The sequence below is a fragment of the Physella acuta genome, unplaced genomic scaffold, assembly GCF_028476545.2.
Source record: "Physella acuta isolate Inbredline_101_S28 unplaced genomic scaffold, ASM2847654v3 ptg000830l, whole genome shotgun sequence".
NCBI lineage: Eukaryota > Metazoa > Mollusca > Gastropoda > Physidae > Physella > Physella acuta.
In genome coordinates, this window is record NW_026732348.1 from 312481 (window position 1) to 334578 (window position 22098).

At 30.9% G+C, this 22098-nt stretch overlaps 2 protein-coding genes and 1 non-coding gene across 3 annotated transcripts; 1 reads left to right on the forward strand and 2 right to left on the reverse strand.

Moving 5' to 3' along the window:
• LOC131951824 (U1 spliceosomal RNA) lies at positions 1-164 on the reverse strand. Its single transcript, XR_009388448.1, has one exon. It is a non-coding gene; the product is annotated as a U1 spliceosomal RNA (small nuclear RNA).
• Positions 165-930: 766 nt separating this feature from the next.
• On the reverse strand, positions 931-12780 carry LOC131951812 (uncharacterized). The gene is made up of 12 exons (XM_059314213.1): positions 12517-12780; positions 11953-12091; positions 11445-11659; positions 10993-11109; positions 10578-10608; positions 8948-8981; positions 6744-6909; positions 6229-6340; positions 5445-5665; positions 4909-5021; positions 3965-4227; positions 931-2565 (listed from the first exon to the last, which is right to left on the reverse strand). Exons 1-12 carry the CDS (start codon positions 12695-12697, stop codon positions 2355-2357), a joined length of 1803 nt encoding a protein of 600 aa, XP_059170196.1. The 5' UTR covers positions 12698-12780; the 3' UTR covers positions 931-2354.
• Positions 12781-13069: 289 nt separating this feature from the next.
• LOC131951815 (palmitoyltransferase ZDHHC11-like) lies at positions 13070-20982 on the forward strand. Its single transcript, XM_059314216.1, has 12 exons — positions 13070-13174; positions 14102-14254; positions 14523-14618; positions 15151-15326; positions 15942-16043; positions 16648-16772; positions 17090-17242; positions 17942-18060; positions 18537-18586; positions 18769-18874; positions 19570-19672; positions 19829-20982. The coding sequence occupies exons 2-12, from the start codon at positions 14192-14194 to the stop codon at positions 20332-20334; spliced, it is 1599 nt and encodes a 532-aa protein (XP_059170199.1). The 5' UTR covers positions 13070-13174; positions 14102-14191; the 3' UTR covers positions 20335-20982.
• Positions 20983-22098: the final 1116 nt, after the last annotated feature.

Genomic DNA, 22098 nt, shown 5'->3' on the forward strand with positions numbered 1-22098 from the left:
CAGGGGATAGCGCGAACGCAGTCCCCCCTACGAAAAAATTACGCACCCGAGTCACCCACATTTGGGGTGATCGCAGGGGTCAACCCACACGAAGTGCAATGTGCAGGCCTCGCCCTGGGAGGACCTCCTTGCTGATCAAGGTGCCTCCTGTGCCAGGTAAGTATGCTTGACTCTCGACGGAGATTCTTCATTTACAAAACTGTATTATAGAAAGCTAAAGCGTTGAATTTTATGCATTTGGTATACATAAAATTTCAAAACAAAAGATAAAGCAATATTGATGAAAAATATAAAATAAAAATATTATGTAATTTTTTTACAAGAAAATAATAATTTTATTCCTTTACGCATATTTCTAATTTAATATTATAAAGTATATATTCTTCTTTTATGCGTTGTTTCCCTTTGCTATAAAACCCATAATATTCTTACTTCCCCTTATAAAACAAAAATCGTTCAGGGACGGAGTGCAGTCAATAAAAATATTTTCTTGTGTACTTGTTCTTAAGTTAAATTTTGTTCAAAAGACGAATCTGTTATTTATGTAAACCCCAAGGCCCGACAACAAAACAACTATGCATTGTTGTCAACATGCGCCCACCCCCCTCCCAGCAATTTAACTGACTAAAACACTCTACCCATCAATTTTCCCCCATTAATTTTTTAAGACTAACTTTTGAGCAAAATTCCTGTTCACTACTGAGAATTTTGAAAATGTGACACAAAGATGGGTTCCACCTTCAAGCTTGAACTTGAGCTTCAATTCAAATGCACATTCACATAACCCTTCTCAATAGTTCTATCGTCTGCACTGATAAAAAGTGTCTTGACCTCAGCCGAACCCCTGAAACTGACTGACCAAACCTTTAGGGTTAGATCAAAAACTGCCTTCTAAAAGAAAAAAAAAACAATGGGTAGTATTTCTCACTTTTTGTATTCAAATTTATTATTTTGAAACCAACCAATTTTTGGTGAATATCTTTTAAAGTGAAATCATCTGAAAAATCTGATATTCACAAGGCATACTTAAAACGTGTACAATCTAAAGTTTGATGTGAAATTAAACACAATCTGAAGCTTTTCAAATATGTTGAGACAAAATTCGTTCTCTGACTATTATTAAAAAATAGTCTAGTAATAGTATCAACATTTTAAAACTTAAAATGTGGACTTTATAAATAACAAATATAAAGGGGATAATATCCTTTACAAAACTTTTAAATGATACAGATGCTTAATAATAACATACTACGGTTATCTGTCTGAATTATTTTCGTTAATAACTATCAAAATGTAATCAGAGAAAATACAAGATCTATTTTCTTGTCAGTATACTAAAAAAGAAAGGTAAAGTATAACAACAATAAAAAAAATTCAATTGTAAATAAATAAATATCAATCAATAAAAGCAATAATGAAAGGTGTACCATGGCACTAGGCTGCCAACAGCTTTAGGGCTGTAACCCTGGCTGTTGACAAGAAAAATGGTTAGCAAAGTAAAATTTGATTTGCTTCTGGTTAAAATAAAATGAGCCATTTTAGTCACACTAAAGTAATGCATTTTCAACATACCTGTTTTATAAACCCTCAAAAAGTAATATTGTGATATTTCAATACGTCATGGATTTATTGAAGATATTACAAGATCACTACAGAATACTGAGTATAAGCAAATCAAATACTTGAGCAACCAACAAGCGTTATTTTAATCTGATGTTCAATAACACTTCTTCATTGAACTCAATTTGATTGCCTAAGTCTCAGTATACTGTATTAGTTTCAACTACAAGCCATGATTACAGACTATTAATTATTAGATATTAGATAAAAAATTACCATCTAGCACCTCATAAGAAATGATTTACAAAACAAAGAAAATTTTATAGACGAAATTTTTGGCACCAGAAAAGGTGGAATTAAACTAATAGGAACTTACATCAATGACCATTCCAAACATCTAAATCCTTGCCCCAAAGATGTCCTGGTCACCTTATGCCTCCATAAACTAATAAATAATTTGACTGTTTTATAATGCTTAATCACTAACTATTCAATTAATGCACTTCATAACACTGCAGTATAATCGAGGTTATACAGTAACTAATCAACAAAAGTCTACAATGAATAGATACTGTGTTGTATTTTTTTTTTACTGCAAGTGATGTGTATATAGATTATATAAACCTAATCAACATGGATACAATAACAATAAGTTTTTAATAAAGTTTTCTCATCATTCTGTTATCTGGTCAGAAAATGTAACAAACAAATCTCATTGTTCTTTACACACAGTACATTCATTATTTGAACACAAGATAACTCTGGTTAATCAACAAGGGAGAGAAATCCGTGCCTCAAGACTTGGGTACTTTCAAGAATCCAACACGGCGTAGATATCTAACAATAAAAGGCGTGGCTGTTAGTGTGGTGGCTATTCTCACAGGTGCAAACACCTTGTGGACGGCGTATGCCACAACAAAAGTCCCAGTTCCTGCGGCTAACTTGTTCTGGAGGAGCGACTCTCCAACGCCCAGTTTTGACAGAAGGCCGACCACATCAATGCCACTGAAAAATGAACCAAGTAATTTCAATGAATTGATGGTATAATGCTCTGATAGCTAGGTAGTAAAATTAACTGAAACGATCAAAACAAAGCATTAATAAAAGTTTCTGACACATGAAAGCTAAACAGAAACCAAGAAATTTAAATGACACTTCAATCAAAGTTGTTTCTTTCTGATAAGGTATTGTGTAATACTAGCTTACTTAATACTAAAAGTATAATAGTTCTAAAAATTGAAAAGATTCCAAACCATTAATTAAAAACCATTTAGTTAATCTATTCATACCAATTTTTAACAATTCTTTTTTAAAAATCAAAACAAAAAATAGTTAGCTGTGGTCGATCAAAATTGTGTAATACTAGCTTACTTAATACTAAAACTATAATAGTTCTAAAAATTGTCAAGATTCCAAACCATTAATTAAAAACCATTTAGTTAATCTATTCATACCAATTTTTAACAATTCTTTTTTTAAAATCAAAACAAAAAATAGCTGTGATCGATCAAAATTGTGTAATACTAGGTTACTTAATACTAAAACTATAATAGTTCTAAAAATTAAAAAGATTCCAAACCATTAATTAAAAACCATTTAGTTAATCTATTCATACCAATTTTTAACAATTCTTTTTTTAAAATCAAAACAAAAAATAGTTAGCTGTGATCGATCAAAATTGTGTAATACTAGGTTACTTAATACTAAAACTATAATAGTTCTAAAAATTGAAAAGATTCCAAACCATTAATTAAAAACCATTTAGTTAATATATTCATACCAATTTTTAACAATTCTTTTTTTAAAATCAAAACAAAAAATAGTTAGCTGTGATCGATCAAAATTGTGTAATACTAGGTTACTTAATGCTAAAACTATAATAGTTCTAAAAATTGAAAAGATTCCAAACCATTAATTAAAAACCATTTAGTTACTCTATTCATAACAATTTTTAACAATTCTTTTTTTAAAATCAAAACAAAAATAGTTAGCTGTGATCGATCGAAATTGTGTAATAATAGGTTACTTAATGCTAAAACTATAATAGTTCTAAAAATTGAAAAGATTCCAAACCATTAATTAAAAACCATTTAGTTAATCTATTCATACCAATTTTTAACAATTCTTTTTTTTTAAATCAAAACAAAAAATAGTTAGCTGTGATTGATCAATCTCAACAGTACAAATTCCTAGCACTAAAAAATTTAATATTCCCTTTTTACTGTCACCTTGAGACTTTATGTTAAAAAAACAACTTTATTTACCTTAAAACTATCAGGTAAAAAAAAGCCCCATTTACATTGAAACTACCAGGTTAAAAAGCCCCCATTTACAGTGAAACTATCAGGTAAAAAGAGCCCCCATTTATCGTGAAACTAACAGGTAAAAAAAAAGCCCTGTTTACCTTGAAACTAGCAAGTAGAAAAAACCCAGTGACATTAACGAGATTGTGACATGGAACACAATGACAGTGCTGCCATATTCTTTCACAGCTCTCTTCAGTTTTTGTTTCTGGGTCAGCTGACCAGGCGGATCTGCAGCGCCCTCTGTTGGTGGGATGTTACTTGAGTTACTACTGGATGTTGAGTATTTCCTGAACTGCTGTTTTTTTATCTGATAAGCGTAGCTGGCAGCCTCTCTGATCACTTTATCCTGCTCTGAAAATATCTGTGGGAGAAATTTTTTCTTTTAACATTTAAATTTAAAAACAACGTATTAAAAACTTTAGTTCTAGATTTTCCTTTCTAAATAATCTCTACTTCAAATTGAAACATTTTTTTTTTCAGATATTTGGAATTTTTGCTGCTAGTTCTGATTCATTTATTTTGTATATTTAATTATATGGGGCAAGTGAAGTAGAGTCCACCTGTTTCTGTTAACTCTGCATATGAAGGGATAGTGTTAATTATGTTAAGCTGTTTATAAATGAAATAGTTAACAGGATTTCAAAAACAGATATATTTTTGTAACAATTAACACATCTAATAAAGGTGTCATTGCATTAAAGATATAGGCTTAATATTCACACCATTTTCCGACACTTAAAAACTTCTACTCAATGGGCCTAAGTACCCTTTCAGAGCAGGCATTCCATTCAGTTCATCTGTATCTGTAACCTTAGCATATAAAAGTGGAGTTGTTCCTATGCCCATCTGCATTTACTTTGCTTCACTCAGGTACCCATTATAATATACTATGAACTTGAGCCTCTTTAGTGTACTAAGGATTTGGGGTATATCTCGATTGCTTGTATGTCATTTCTAAGTACTCGGGATAAAAAATTTTTTTTTTTACAATTATATCAACATATTATTTGAGAATCAGATGACAACCAATAAATAAACCAACCTCAGCCAAAGTTTTTTGTCCATCTTTCAAGCTCTTGTATTGCTCCAAGCAGTTGTGTAGGCCAAACCTATGGCAGTTTTCAAGCCATAGTTTGAACTGTGCACAATCTAAACCTGAGCAAATAAACGACTGATATCACACAAAGTTGTATAAAATTTTAAAACTCCATTATATTCTGTTGTAAAAACACCACAAAAAAGATTAGGGCATTCAGCTATAATAAACATCTCAGCTAATGTATCTGACACTATACACACACAGAGTTGTCTCAGAATATATATAAATAAATATATATATATATATATATATATATATATATATATATATATATATATATATATATATATATATATATAATAGCATGTATGAACAAATGTTTTTGACACAGTTTTTAAAAACTGTTGTTGGATTAAGTTATGATAATAAACATTTTCAACATAAATTAATTCAGCAACACAATAAAATCAACCTAGAACTATAATTACAGTTTCTACCCATGATGAGCCGCCACTCACATATTTTTAAAAATCTCTAACCTTGCACTCCTTGAGGGCAAGGCAAATCTTTATCTGGCAATGACGAATAGCTATCCTGGCAACCCTGAATGCTGCTATGTTGATGGTTTTTCCTATGAGCAGCTCTGTAATGTTCTGCAACATCTTCTATTAGTTTTTCTTGCTCTGCCATTACCTCAGCTAGAGTTTTTCTTCCAGACTGTATGCCTTGTAATTGTTCATTACAATTTTCAATGCCATAACTGTAAGATAAATGATACAGAAATGTACAATACACAATTAATAATATTCTACTTTATCTTAAATTGAATATAATAAAAAAATTATTACATAGCTTATTACCTATAATGTCCTAAAATAATTAAGCCTATACAAAGTAAAGGCAACTTAAGGATCTCATAATATTATTTAATTGTAGGAAACCACCATACAACATTATATTTTAACCTAAAGCCTCTTGTGAGAGGGCAGAAAGTTCTCTCTTTAATAAAAAACAAAACGAAACAGGTTATTGTAGCATATAATTTTATTGCAGCATAGTCTTTTTCTGTAAAGCATATTGTAAAGTATGCAATAAATGTTAAAATCTATAAATGGCTAAATAATAGATTTCAACATTTTAATCTTTGGATTCAAAACTAAAGATATTTGACTTAAGCCTTAGCAATTTAAAAAGTCTGGTTCTTTCACCAAAAAGGACACCGACAATATGGCTAGCTAAATGATCTGATATCTTGTTAAAAAATGTAAATGACTTAACCAATCTTAAGGAGAGTATCTGAAAAAAAAAATAATATAAACAAACCGTTGACAGTTCCGCAGCCAGAGCTTAAAAGTAACACAGTCATCTCCTTGAATTCCTTGAGGGCAAGCATCGCGAGTGAGATTTAAATCATTGTCTGATTTTGTAGAGCTGGCTAGATAAGTAGCAGAATTAAAACATATAGAACTTATATAAGATCTAGCTAAATCCAGTTTTAAATAAAATGTAGTAAAAATTTGAATTATTTTGTTTGTTTTTCCCATTTGTAAAGGATATGCTTGAATAGATTAAGGTACACATATTTCTTGCAAGGCATTTTACATTAATGATGATTTCTTGTTTGTAAGCATGTTCATCCTTAACTATGACACTATGAGACTTGTAGAAAATAATCAAAATTTAAACAATTATCTACATAACTCATGGCTAATTGTTATCAATTATTTACTGTAAAGTATCTACATAGCTGTGGAACTAAATACCAACAAATAATCACATTCATATTTGTCTTAAAATATTAACTCAACAAAAGTATAATGAGAATAAAACGTGCTTACCACGAACACTATTCAGATTTGTGAATGGAAATGCAGAAACAGAACTTTTCATAAAGATCTGATATTTTTTAGCACTTGAAAACAATCTCAGAGCTACATTCCCAGAAGGTCTGACATGGCAGCCTAGTAATAGCTTGGATGCCATCTGATGGCAAGCTCTGAAATTCTGAGGAGTTAATGATATTATTAAAAACATCTAGATTCTCTAGATCTATAATAAAATATAAAATCATCACAAAACCTGAACTTTCCAAGTTACTTGAGATAGCCTTCTAAATGTTAGATGCTATATTAAATATTAGGATGATATTTAGAATCAACCCTTTGAATTACTGACAGATCGTCCCGGTCCCCAAACTCAGGCCACATACCACGAAGTCACTGTGTTTATTTTATATTTTTATTATGTTGAAATTATTATAGGCCTAATATTTTAACAAACTAAAAATAAAGTTAAGAGTTTAAAAAAATTATGTTCACGTTTTTTTTTTTCAAATTTATTTTAGGCAGGCCTAGTTCAACAGTAGAATAAACTAGACAGTGGTTTACAGCATGACACTTTAATTAAAAATTTATTAGGGATTTACAGTAATACCGGAGCCCTCTTTCCCAGTAGGCCTAATAAAACTAATAATTTCAGTAGGCTAACTTGTTTGTTTACATTACGTTACTACACTACTCTCAAGTCTCAACACTGTGACTGTATAGTGAATAATGAGTATAGTGTATAGTATACTACACTACAGACAGTGTGTCTGTATTACTATTAACTGTATACACATGTATGAAACTCAGCTGCCACACTGTTGACTCAATATAATGTGAATTGAGTGTAAAATGTATTTATAAATTATCATAACTATTACTATCATATTATTTTAATTTTAAGCATATTTATTATTTAAAATTAGAATTTGAAATAAAAATATTTATTATGGTAATTTGATTTATGCAGGTGTTCATTACTTCATAAAATGGTATGAATAACATGTAGAGTAGAATTTAATAAATAATAAAATAACTAGATCTAGTTTTATTATCAACCAGTTGCTTTTTGTTATTTTCCAGTGAGTAAATAACCTAAGCTGACGCAATTACCATGGCGGGAATTAAAAGCTCATGTACACAAGTCCAAGACGTCATGTTATGCCGGTCGAGGGGCAAGAACGAGATTTTAACGTTCATTTTCCATTCTAGATTAATTTTCAAATTCTCTCTCTCTCGTCAACCGAGTATGAGTAAGCTAGATATTTAAATGTGGTGTCAAATGTTCTCTTAAGGGGTAAGGAACTTAATGGTGTATTTGAAATAACAGAATATTTTATTTTAAAAAATCCATAATTTAACCTAGTATACACTCACTCAACTGTTTGTGTAAAGTAAAGCTGTAGTCTAGTCACTAGTAGAAAGTAGAAAGTAGTGTAAGTACTGTTAAGTCAGGGTAGTCTGAGTGTAGTCAACTGTTACTAACTGTAGTTAGTAGTAGTAGTGACTACGGTAATCTATCGTTTTGGGTACGTAAAATCGCCCGCGGCTATTAATGTACGAAAACGTTACCTCATTGTCAAGGCTGTAATAGAAGTATATTGTGATATGTTTGTGTCAAATATTATAGATAAATGAATAATAAACCCAAATCAATGGCTAAATATATCAATATCGGCCAGAAATCAACTTTAAACAGCAGTGTCTGCAAGCAATATTTGCTATATACTATATAAACAGCAGCCATTTGTAAAATAGTGACTTCCGCCTGAATCTGGCGCTTTAAGTCTATAAAAATAAAACTTTAACAAGATGGCTGCTATAGTAAATGAGCCTGGTTGCATCTGTTGGAAACATCACTGGTGTTCATTTAAAAACTATTACTGAAAAGTTTTAATTTATTGTTTAAAAACAATAAATAAATGAAACAAGGAAACATTTTTGTATTTTTCAAAACATAAATCCTCATCAAAATGTGAAATAATTATTAAAATGTAAGGAGTCACCTGTTTTTCACATTACTAGTCGCAGGCGATTTTACGTACCCAAAACGATAGATTACCGTTTAAGTTTACCTGGGTTTTATTAAATCTAAATAAATAGTCTAAATCTTTTCAAAATAGCCTACCACAGTCATCGAGAAGATCTATATCTAAATGTCGACAAGTTAAGTCCGCTACCGTTACATAACCGTACACTCACACTGAGAGTACACTCACTCGTTGCGTGATTGTCTCAAACCGAAAACAAACACTAATTTGACCCGGAAGTTAAGGATTGTATTGTTACGTTTTTTAACTTCTTTAAAAAACCATTGGCACATAAATCGAAACAATACTATTACTATGTGTACTATGTACTGTAAGGGCACATGTACTCTAAGAGCAATGACATAGCATAGATACAGACAGTTGGCGTTTATTCTTCCTTGGTCTACTTTTTCCTAACCTCTCTCATACCGTGACGATGCACATTAAAAAAAAAAAAACTTTTGAAAATAAATTATTAAAAGGAAAATAACCCAATGTGAAACATCTAGACTATCCACCCACCGGTAAAGGAGTTTTACCCCACCAAACATTGCTTTCCTTGAATTGAAGAGAACAAATCCGCATTTACGCATCATATTTTATTTCATCAAAAAACAAACAAAAAAACCTTTTGTTTAAACTGTAGAGCAAAATGATTTTATTTCTTAAAAGAATGTATCCAATATAGACAAATTATATCCATGATTAATTAAATTAATGTTAAATTTAAGTTTAATAAATTAATGATGATTTCAAAATAGGTCACAACAAATATCTAAATGGTGACAAAAGCCTACTATAGTACATTTTCATTCAACCTCATGTTACCTGGTAAGCCTATATTGTATACACTTAATATCAAATTAAATAATTCCCATGAGTATTAGCTATAACGGCTGTTGGCATTATTATAACAATAGGAATAATGTCCTAACATTACCACTCTAAAAATTCACTTTCCAAAGAGAACATAACAGCACAGGAAAAGTATCAGTTTCTTATTACTACTTTGGAGAAAAAAGTGGGCTATATTCAACTTTTTAGCATAAGAGCAAGCCTGTTTTAAAACATCAAAACAAAATTTTCTAACAAATAACACAAAAATAAATAAACAACAAGAATAGATGAGTTACATAAGCACCATAATACTAGGCTTATATTTTTATTTTTTTCTTAATGTGTAAAACATTTTGGCTTGTGACAGTGACAATTTAAATCTAAAAAAAAAACACACCACAATATATATTGTCAATATAGGAATGACAACACCTCTGTTATATTTGTTCACCTTTGGCGAGGTACAGAAAAATAATTTTTTAAAAGCCTGCCCTTTACAGCAACATCACACACGGACAACCAAGCACAAAAGTGTTGGTAAGATCTATCATCCTTAGGCATTTGTATTAGAATGCCAGTAATATCAGCAACAAAAATTGGTGTTTAAAACACCTATTGTAAAATGTGAAGAAGTTCTAATATATTAAATACAACAATGCTACTTGAAATAAAAGCACCTAACGATTTCTTTAAAAAACTGAAATTCAGTGTAACATAAATCTGTGAAAAAAGCTTGGAGATACTTCTATGGGAATATAACTGTGAAAAGAAACAACACACTCAAAATATAAATATTTAAATATTATAACTCAGGCCAATATAAAAAACGTCAACTGGTCTGAATGTAAATTCTATTGCCAGTTATTTTAACTTATAATTCTATGAAAGTATTATAAAAAAATGAATACACAAGATTTATTCACTTTATGTCTGCACTGGTTACAGACTCATGCACTGGACGACTTATTTTTTCTTTAAACACTTATTACATTGTTTCTTCTCATGCTGTGTACCTGTATGAATAAAAGAAAACTTTTAAATTGTGCATAAAAACAAAGAAAATTTAAACATTTTTTTAAACAAGTATTATTGATCCATGTGGAAATTTCAGTTTATTTAAATCATTTATTAACTAAAAAGGATTACAAACAAATTTTGGTTTTTATGGGTTATCAAATAATATGACTGAAACAACAACAACATAAACATAAAAAAAAAGGATTTTAATGGTTCAAATTTTCTTTATTATATGAATTTGAATTTTAAGTAGTAATTTTTAGTGCACACATCTTGATTAATACTTGATTTAAAATTTTTTTTTAGCCAAAGACCAAATATTATAAAGTGCGAAAAAAGTACAATATCTTTTTTTTTTTCAAAACAATTATTCATCCTACCTTGGATACCCTGTGGTCCTGGGTAATCTTTGTTGTCAGAGAAGGCTGGGCTGCTGTCCTGAGCTCCTTGGGCACTACTGTGGTGCCTGTCACTGCTATGGCCGTTTTTGGTGCTTTCTGTAAATGATATTTATAAAACAAATGAACTGAATCAAAATAAAACTTTAACATGAAATACAGGCTTCTGATATACTTGAAAGAAATGGCTTTAACTGTAAATGTAGAAAATATAGAAAGTTTAAACTAAGTCATAATCATTGTGATTTTTATTACAATAAAAACTGTAACTTATTAATGTTAAGTGTGACATATTTACTGGTACTGGTCATTGAAAGTTTTCACAGTACCTTTATGCTATTTAGGTAATTCATTTAGGCTATCTGCTACTAGCCCTTCTGATTTCCTTTTGAACTATTATTTAACTATCATTGTAATGAAAAAATTAACCTTACCTTGAACACCTTGATGACCAGAATCATCTCTAGTAGTGAATACAGGAGCATTATCTTGAGATCCTTGGAAACTACTGCGGTGCTTGTCATTTCTTGCAGCATACTGTTTGGCTATTTCTGCTATTATCTTCTCCTGTTCAGCTAAAATCTCTCCCATAGTTTTCCTTCCAGACTGTACTCCTTGTAGCTGTTCATTACAATTTTGCAAACCATACCTGCAGAAAGTAGCATATATAAAAATAAAATAAAATAGACATTACATAAAAGTATATGCATAAGCCTACTTGTATAAATTTATATAACAGTAGACACACTTTTACTAGAAATATTATAATGCCAATAAATGCTAAAAAAAAAGACTAAATGTTATTTGGTTATCCAACTTTTAATTTAAGATATAAATGGCTTCCTGTTCACCATTTATAATTTGTAGACTAGATGAAGACTAAAAAGTTAAATGAAACCTCTGATTTGTAAAAAGGGACATTTACATGCCACATGTGCCTACTTTTGACAGTTTTTTTTCCAAAGCTCAAAGGTAGTACAGTCATCTCCTTGAATACCTTGTGGACATCCTTCAGAATTTAGATTCCAAGTATTTTTTGCACCATGCTTACTATCATTTGCACATGTGCGTGAAAAATAACCTGCATATAAATATTCAATGACAAAATTTCGATTTAAAAAATTAAAGTTGTCCAATGGTTTATTATTATTATTATTATAAGCTACATTATTTTTTTTTTATTAGTCATATCATAGGCCTAACTAATTACATATCATTTACTAAATAATTAAGACATCCTATGCTAAATTTAGATCTAGTTGAAACTGAGAGTGAATAGATAGATCTAGATCTAGTGAATATTCATTTTGGCAATTTAGGAGATAAGATATTTTGAGTAGATCCCTACTAGAAAAATGAGGCACATACTGCCACATAGGCCTACTTAATTTAATAATAATTATTAAATTAATCTATTAGTGTTAGGCCTACTAATATTTATGACTAATTCTTATAATTAGATCTGTATATTAATCTAGATCTATATTTTTACATTTAAGTACTTACAGAATGGTAATCTCTCACAAAAACAAGTTGAATGAAAACTCAGCTGTAGCGGGTGAGATTTACTTGGTCTGGTGCGATACAACTGTGCATGCATCGGTTGACATTTTGAAGACAGTGCTTCAAAAACAGATTTATGTGTCTGAAAAATATTTTTGCGTATAAGTTTGGCGGCTCCTGACATTGTGTCAATATTAGAAGCCGGTTTAACAACAAACTATGAGAAAAGGTGAAGTTCATTTCTGTTCGTGATTGTTTACATGTAGTACGCAGAATCTGTGACCCGGAAATAATCGAAACACAAGTACAAAGTCAGAATAAAAATAATTAAATTTAAATAAACTGCAAAATAACTGACTAGTCCAAAATTTCTAATTTATTTTTTCAGCCTCTTTTTTAAAATAAATGAATTAAAACAATTAACAACAGTCCGATACAAGAAAAAAGTCACCTTAAACAAACCTTTATTTATAAAAATTTTATATAGATCTACATTCTACATGAATAAAAAATGGATCAATATTTTTTGGTTGTTATTTGTGATGTCAATGAACAAGCAAAAGTGTTACGGGACAAGTTATGGAATTGTTGCCTTGGATTCAAGATGGCGTTCAGGCTAAAGAAACTGCAGCATTTTAAAAGGAAATAATTTTACTACCAGGTAGATCTATTTATGAAAAATAACTTAATTGATTGTCATAGATCTACTTGGTTAAAAACAAATCCCCAAAACAAAAATAATATAATATAGAATTGTAGACTAAATTCTAGCTTTGTGGTTATGGAAATGTTAAAAAAAAACAATCTTTTTTTTTTTAGGCCTCCTACATTTGTTATTTAAATTTATTTTTTTGTTTGTTGATTTACTCAGCAATTTAGACCTAGAAATCTAAATCTAGTCAGTTTAGTCTATTTGAATAAGTATATTTATACAGGTCCTTCTTATCCAACCTCTTTCAGAAATTATTAAGACCCTTCATATTCAATTAATGATTCTTTACCCATTGCCCATTTGTGCTCCGCCCCCCCCCCCCCACCGACACATGGGGCAGATTAAGTAGAATTCAATCTGTTTAAACTTTAAATGAAAACAGCACATATCCATATTGGGATAGTGTGGTTAGTACTATGCCCAGCCACCTTTGCTTCCATAACATGAGTTAGGTACCTATCAGAGCTAGGTGGACTCATGGACATCTTAATCCTTGCCTTAGGCCTTAGGCTAAGGCTAAGGACTTGAGACTGGGATCCAAACGTAAGACTTTTGGGCTAGCAGTAATTAACTCTACCATTCGACCACATCTTCCTTAGCCTTAGGACCCTTAGTGACATATATTTGTAAAGATTAGTATTATAATTTACAATCTTCTAATACAACTTGTATGTCACATTTTAATTTCTTTATCAGGTTAAGTTTAATTTTTCTCTAAATAAGTACAATTTTGGATTATAGATCTATTATAAAAAATGAAAGACCCTTCCTAACTTTATTTAGGTACCATGGTTAGTCATATACCGTATTAACATATTGTGGCTGTATTGTACAACCTAAACTAAACAGTTGTATCCAAATCTTTTCAAAATCTAGGTATCATAGAAACAGAGATGTTATTTCTTTTTGTGAGTCAGCTAACCAATTGATTTTGAAGTTGTTCTGCTGTTGTAACTGTATATCACAATGGATGAGAATGCTGATACTAGTCGAACACATGGCTGGGACTGTCCATGGCACTTTTTACAGGCAAGTTATCAATTGGAATTAATTAATATATTTAACCGTACTAATTTATGTTACTTATAAAAAAAAATAACTGTTAGTTTAAAGAATTCATATTTTTTTAGTAGAATTACATTTCAATATCCTTAATATAAACACATATTTTTAAAAATTAAAGTAAATGGTTTTTTCCTTAAGCTAAGTTAGATGTCAATTCTACAGATGACAGTATATATTTAGATTGTTATTATCCATGTGTTCGTTAAATATTTAAATTTCTTTTTGCCTTCAGATGCTGTCTTGGATTGTCATTATCTACTTTATAATCATTCAGTATGGATGCCTCATCCCAGCACTGATATCTGCTGCACACATTCCTTTGTACTGTGTATCCTTTTTAGCTTTATTTATTGCTTCTTTACTTGGTATATAATGTATAATATTTCTAAAAACAGACGTTTGAAATTTTCGATTGTGTATTTTAAAAATAGGGAACGTGTGTGTGATGCATGAGGAATTAGCTAATTTAAAGTTAAACTATGTACAAACATTTGTATTCAACTGCGGTATTGTGTATTTAGTATTATACGGAAATTTCGACCCACCATCTTATAAAATACTATAATTTCATAGACCACCATCCACCCTAATATTATATTTCACATCTTGAATCACCTCTCCCCCCACCTACATAACATTTAAAGAAACTGCAGCATTTTAGTACTATATGCAATACGCATTTGCATTTCAACCCACCATCTTATAAAATGCATAGACTACCATCAGCCCTAATATTATATTTCACATCTTGAACCACCACCCATCCCCCTTTGTGTTGTATAATTTTTACATGGTTCTTTCATAGTAAAAAATTTCATTATATAAGTAGAAAAGTAATACAAACCTTTAACCAGATCCAGATAACCACATTTTTTGTCTTTGGTCTGGTTGTCACAATGCTGTTTGCTACTTCACTGGACCCCGCTGACAAGGCTGTGAGGGAGAAGGGGGGAAACAAACATGTCCCAAAACTGGACAGAACCAAACACAAGCACGCCATTGAAAACCAGACATGTTCCTTGTGTCAAGTTAATGTGTAAGCAATTTTTTTTTTTTGAAAGACCCAAATTAAGAAAAATCTCTGCTCCTTTAGTTTTTATTTTCATAGATGTTATTTTTGCATTTTTTGCATCATGTTAATAGGTTTTTAAGTTAAAATTAAAAAGCGTTTTTATGGGGTAAAACATTCAACTGCTCATTAGCAAGTTTTCTTTTCTCATAGTCCATTTTAAAACTACTTTATCTCTATTTTTGGTGGTTAGGTCTCTGAAGGATACATTGAACCTTCTATTGTACACTGTTTCAAGATGATGATTGTCTGTTAGGGACATCACGTTAGTTGTAACATAATACAACTTTTATTTGTTACGTTTAATAGACATACGGCTTATGTAAGGCTAAGAACAAATACGGCTTATATAAGGCTAGGAACGAATACGGCCTATGTAAGGCTAAGAACGAGTATCTAAGGCCAGAAAAACAAGCCTGGAATTACTGTATGCATTAAACATAGGATATTTTATATGACCTGAATTAGGTTTATTAGAAATATTGTGGAATTACACCTCCATTTGTTAATGGAGTAATGAGGCTATTAATGTGTGATGTGTAATGATAATCATTGCTAAAATGTGTATCTTAAACTTTTCAGGGGTCCAAAGTCCAAACATTGCAGTGCATGCAATAAATGTGTGTCTGGATTTGATCACCACTGTAGATGGTTGAACAACTGTGTGGGGGACAGGAATTACAAGTATGTATTGATTGTTTGTGTGGGGGGGGGAGGGTAAGGGGGTGGGGAAGGTTGTTTGTATTAACAGTTGTGCGGGGAACTTTATTACTAGTATATAATTATGTGTAAGGGCAGTATGATATGCATGTATTGTAACAGTTGTAAATAGATATACTCTAGTTTGTAACTATGTATGGGAGTGTATGGTAAAAAAATATGCATACATTAAAATTTGTGGAAATCTTAATGCCTAACATCAAAATAAGTACTTTACTTTAAATATTATTTGAAAAGAGTTATAATTCTGAAGATTCAATGTTCTTAAAAACTTGAATATAAATTAAAGGTGTGTAAAGTAATTATATTTGACGTGATTATTTATACGTTGTCATGTCAGTTATTTTTAAGTCCTGTCCCTCGGGTCCATCAGCTATGTTGAGAGAGGTGGGCCTGATAGATGGACAACATCCGGCTCTTCTCAACTTAGGGCCCAGGTGTTCTGCTTGGATTTCCAATGCGCAATCATCCAATGGTTGATTAGATTATGGAGCCATATTTTTTTTAAAGTTAACTGTATAAATATAAACAGATTCTTTAAAAGAATTGCTTTAAATGTATTCAACAGGTGGTTCTTCTCAACTTTGGTGTTTGCTATACTGTCATCTTCCATTGTTATTTGCATAGGACTGTTGGATTTTATTGCTTTCTTTACTGATAAAAAAAGTGGGAACATTCTACATGTCTACCAAGGTAGCTATATTTGTGCTGTTTAAGTAGTTTATATTTTTTAAAAAATTGGCTTTAAAAATAAATTTTCACAATACAAGAAATATTTTTTTTTTAATAATTGAAAGAGCCATATTACTAGTACATCTGCAGCAACTCTAATTAAACCTAATTCTGTCTAAATTGGACTTAACATCAAATTTAATTTAATTTTGAAATAATATTTACTAATATTTATTAAGCAATGTTTAAAATGTAAACAACAGCCCCTATGATATGGTTGTTACAGTACATACATTTGATAATTACACAAACTATTTTGAGAATAACTTTACTTCTAGGCTCCAATGGCTCAAGTGAGGCAGCAACACTTCTCATGTTTGATAAGCCTGTGGCCAATGGAGTTTTCCTGGCCATTGATATTCTGACTGTGATACTAGCAATCATTGCTTTTGGTTTCCTTGTTCATTTAACTCAGTTCCATGTATGGCTCAGTAAGTTATCTTTGTTATCTTTCTTATGTTTAATCTTTCACTGAGTTGTATAAGCTTTAGTTATTAGTTCTGTCTCTGTGACCTGATTTATAACTTACAGTGTACATTACCTACATAGTTTTCAGATAGCCATTTTTTAAAGTATTTTATTCTAGAATATATAAAAAAAAACTTTAATTGGTTTAATGATGAAAAATAATAATGTTTAATGCAATAAAATATCATGCTTGCCTGTAAATCTGAGACAATGATAAGTGTAATGCTTTCAATAAATACTATCAACATTAACAAAAAATAAACCAAACCTAATCCTAGACCTATTACCTTAGCATTAAAAAAAAGTGAAGTTCCCTTTCAATCATGACAATGACAGTCCAAGGGGTCAGTGAAGTAGAGTTAACCTTTTTTGACCTTGGAATACAAAAGGATGGTGTGGTCAGCACTATGTCCAGCAGCATTTTACTTTCCCTAACATGATCTGGGACATTGTTTTTGAAAACGGATTTGAACTCGAGACTTGCGGTTAAGCTCTACCGCTTGGACATGCTGTCCCTGCCTAAACATTTAACTTCATTCTGATTCCAACTCTAAGCTTAGCCTCAATGCTCTGGTGTAACAGGAAGCACAACGTTTGAATAAAATTATAAATACCGTTGACTTTCAAAATGACTAAGGCTTAAAAATGCATTTATTTTCCAGTTTATAAAGATCTGTCTACCTATGATTTTATTATTATGCAACGAGAGAAAGAAAGTATGAAAGAAGAGAGCTCAGCAAATGGGAAAAATTCTCCCTTGTCGAAGCCTCAGCCTTTAAAGGTACCGTAGTATTAAAAAATGCTGAATTATTATCACAGATGTTTTAATGTGATTAGAAATCACCCTTTTTAAAAACATACATGAGCTTAGTAATTAAGGCCAACTTCAAAATCAATACTGTCAATACAACAGTCAGTAGTGTTTTATTACTATAGCTAATAGAAAATTGTAGTTACCTTAGAACTATAGGTAAGGTGTCAATCAGTGATATAATTAAATGTCAAAGTAGTATTAAAAATGCAGTTATTATCACAGAAGCCTCCATTTGATTAAAAGTCATATATTTTGAACACTACAAATAAACTTAATATTTAAAGGTAACTGCATAATCAATGTTGTCATTACAACGTTCAGTCATGTTTTATTGCTATAGTTAATAGGACATTGTTAAGTGATATGTAGGTACCATAGAGTTATGGACAAGGTGTCACCTAATCAGTATTAAAATATGTAATGGCACATTTTACATTTTTCAGATCAATAAGATAACACCAAGTAAGAATTCTGGGTGTGAGCCTAAGACAAAGTAAGTAAAAAAATTAGGAGTAATATAAATTCATCTAGCTCTTAAAAGGGAATTATACATTAGTCTTGAAATGTACATTATGCATTAATTGTAGCTCTAGTTGTTTACAGTGCAGTAGAAAAAAGATCTGTAATCTAATATATTCATTTCCAATTTTTAAACTTTACATTTATTACTACCAGATCTGAAGAAGATTTACACAACTATCAAAAGGCATTAGAGGAAACAGAAAGAAATGGTGGTGGGGAAACACCCCCTCCACTCACCAGCCCAATAAAGGATTCCAAAGTATGTGTCTTAGTAACTATACATAGATATATTCACATTTTGATAGTGTTTATTTAAATACCAAAATTATATTTTACTATCAAATACAACTATGTCCCAATGATCATGTTAAAATCAATTTTCTAATGAGAAAATATTTTTGAAACACAATTAAGCCAGTTTAAACTTGTTTTAGGGATATTCGTTCTCATGCATTCTGTTTTTACACCATGTTTGAGTTGTATGGTCAATTTGCAAACTTTTTAATTGATAAGATAATCACTTCATGAAACTTTAAAAAAATCTCAACACATGATTTTTGGACTTTGAACATCACACATGAATTCTGCTAATTGTTTTTTTTTGGTGTAACTAGTATGTAAGAATTAACTGTAAACCTGATAAATTTACGTAATGGTTATGATAATATTTACACATCCATTTGGCTTAATACTGTACACATTCTCCATCTTTTAATGTCCAGAGTACTTCTTTTACTCCCCTCTTTGCTTCTGCCTGCTCCAAGTACAAATGTAGTTGTATTAGTTTCTCAACCACCAAAACAAACCTCTTACTCGCAGCTATGATAACACATACATAGCATCTCAACATCAACAGTACTGACAATAAGATACAGCTTGCTCGATTGATAAACAAACCCACCAGTTTAAAGCCCTTCATCACCATCTAACCTTTGACCTCCCATTCCTGCACAGTTTCACCAGGCCACTGAGGAGACACATATAAGAAAACTGAAGAGGAAGAAAAAGAAAAAACTGCTGAGCTCTCCAGACCAGGAGATAGAAATATCAGCTGTTGGTAAGTTGCCACATGCAGTTGATCTAAATTAAATTTGAATGTATGAGAGGTGAAATGTTGTATTTTACTATTATTTCTTAAAAGTTATTTTCTTTTTAAATTTTTCACAAAACAAAACAAATAGTAACTCAAAATTTTCTTTTTTACAATTATCAGATAATCCATCAATGTATTATAAAAGCAGCCAAGAAGAAGTCTGGCATACTAAGTTATCATCCACCACCCCACCATATCAAAAAATGGGCTCCAGATCAACCTCCAGCGAGCTCATTTGTAAAGGAGAACCAAACGCCAATTTTAGGACAGAATCTTATCGTAAACACTCCAGCAGTGGGCCTGACAGCGGTGGGGAGCCTGACAGCGAAGAGCTTAACACCACCCACCTCTTTCACCTCAACCACAGCGCTGAGCTGAACGCAGACGGGAGCCTAAAGTACAGCACTAACAAGAAACTCCTCCCCCTTACCCCAGTCCCGAAGAGGAAGTGGGAGGCCGAGGTGCCTCCGTTGGATCTGACTGCTTTACGTGGCAGCATCGAGAGCTCGAATTCATTCAAACCGTATACTGCTACAATGAGGTCTACAGACACGTACAGGCCTGCTGACAACCGAAATATGACCCTGAACACTTTGTCAGAGTCACATAATGACTCGGCTTTTTAGAAGCTAATTCAACCATCTCTGTGAGTTTTTTTATTTAGTTGCGAATACGGTTTGCTTATACAACATTTCTTGTCCTTATCTACTGTCACTACTGCTGATTTGATATTTCAATGCTAAATCAAAGAAAAACGTGGTACACTTTAAAAAAAGTGCACAAATTATACTTATTGCCCTTCTGTGTCTTAGAGGATGTGTATGAAAAATAATCTATTTTGTCTTGAATTCCTACAGTATCTGTATTAATCTTCTTGAATTATAACTGTGCCATAAATGAAATTACTAAGGTGTTGCTATGGAGGTGGTAGCATATGGGCATTTGCACCTAATATTTATATAAATATATACATGTGATAGGGAAAGATCAAGAGCTATAATCTATATATTTATGTGAATAAGGTCAGCAATACAGAGAGGAAGTGTCGGGAGCAAAGTAAATAGAGCAACTATTATAATTTTATCTATGTTTGTTTGCTTTTAAAAGGCCCTTGCATAGCAGTCCATGTTTTACTATTTAAAATTATGGTGTCTTCGCCTCTGATGGATTGAGAACAGTGTAAATATTTGTACATTGAAAAGTTATTTATTTAACCAACTTTTGGTTAGTTAATATTTTTTTTTAACCAACCTTTTGCTAATATTTCTATTTCATCAGCCATTGGTCAGTTAACATTTTTCTAATCATTGGTCTTATTTAGATTTTCTTTAATATAATGTATTTTATTTTATGTAAATAATATATTTAAACTAAATTAAACAGTGTAATTTTTAAATTAGATGTATTTTAAAATTAAATAATTAATAATAGTTTGAATTTACTGTATTACATTTATTGATTGGAAAAAAAACACTTTAGAAAACTAGTTTGATTGCTTATCCAAAAGTTGTGAATTCCATTCTAAGGTTCAATTGGGACTTGTACTAAAATGTATCAATACAGTGTAGTAAACATTAACCAGTACCCATAAGGAGTAGAATCTCTTAAACAACTCATCTTATAAGAATGTTTGTCAATAAGAAAATTGCTTAGATTTTGAATGTAAGTTTTTTTTTTTACATTTTATTATTATTTTTTATATTGCTACCAAAGTAGTAGAGAAGACTTAGCCCACCAAGTATAACTAATTTTTAAACTTAAATGTGTCATAAATTAGTCTTACGACAACAAACGTCTAGTCAATAATTCTGAACAATTTTAAAGTAAATTATCAATAATAAGTTGACATGCATTAACACTATTTACTATTTATAATGTAATCGTCATTGGACAGTGGAAATAGAAAATACACAGCTGTTACTAGTTAGCAGCAATTAGGTAAGACTGGCATCAGGCCTACTTGTTGACTTACACAATGTAAACATTGACCAAAGAAGAAACTGTGATCTTGGGGAATTATTTATCCGGTATTTTTAACCCAACCTTCTTCTTTTCTTAAAATCTTATAATTGAAAAGATTACTGTTAGATATATACACAACAACTTACAAATATTAAACATTCAGACAAGTTTTAGGCTGCATATTTATTTTGATTTTTTGAATCATTTTTTTGTTACAATCTGGTTAAAAAAAAAACTTTCAAGGCACTTTAGCATTGAGGTGATTTTAAAGTTTTGATACGTCTTTTACTTTAGATCTTCATATATGAAAAGATGACTGTTAGATATATACACAACAACATACAAATATTAAACATTAAGACATGTTTTAGGCTGCATATTTTATTTTATTTTTGAATCATTTTTTTGTAACAATCTTGTTGAAAAAA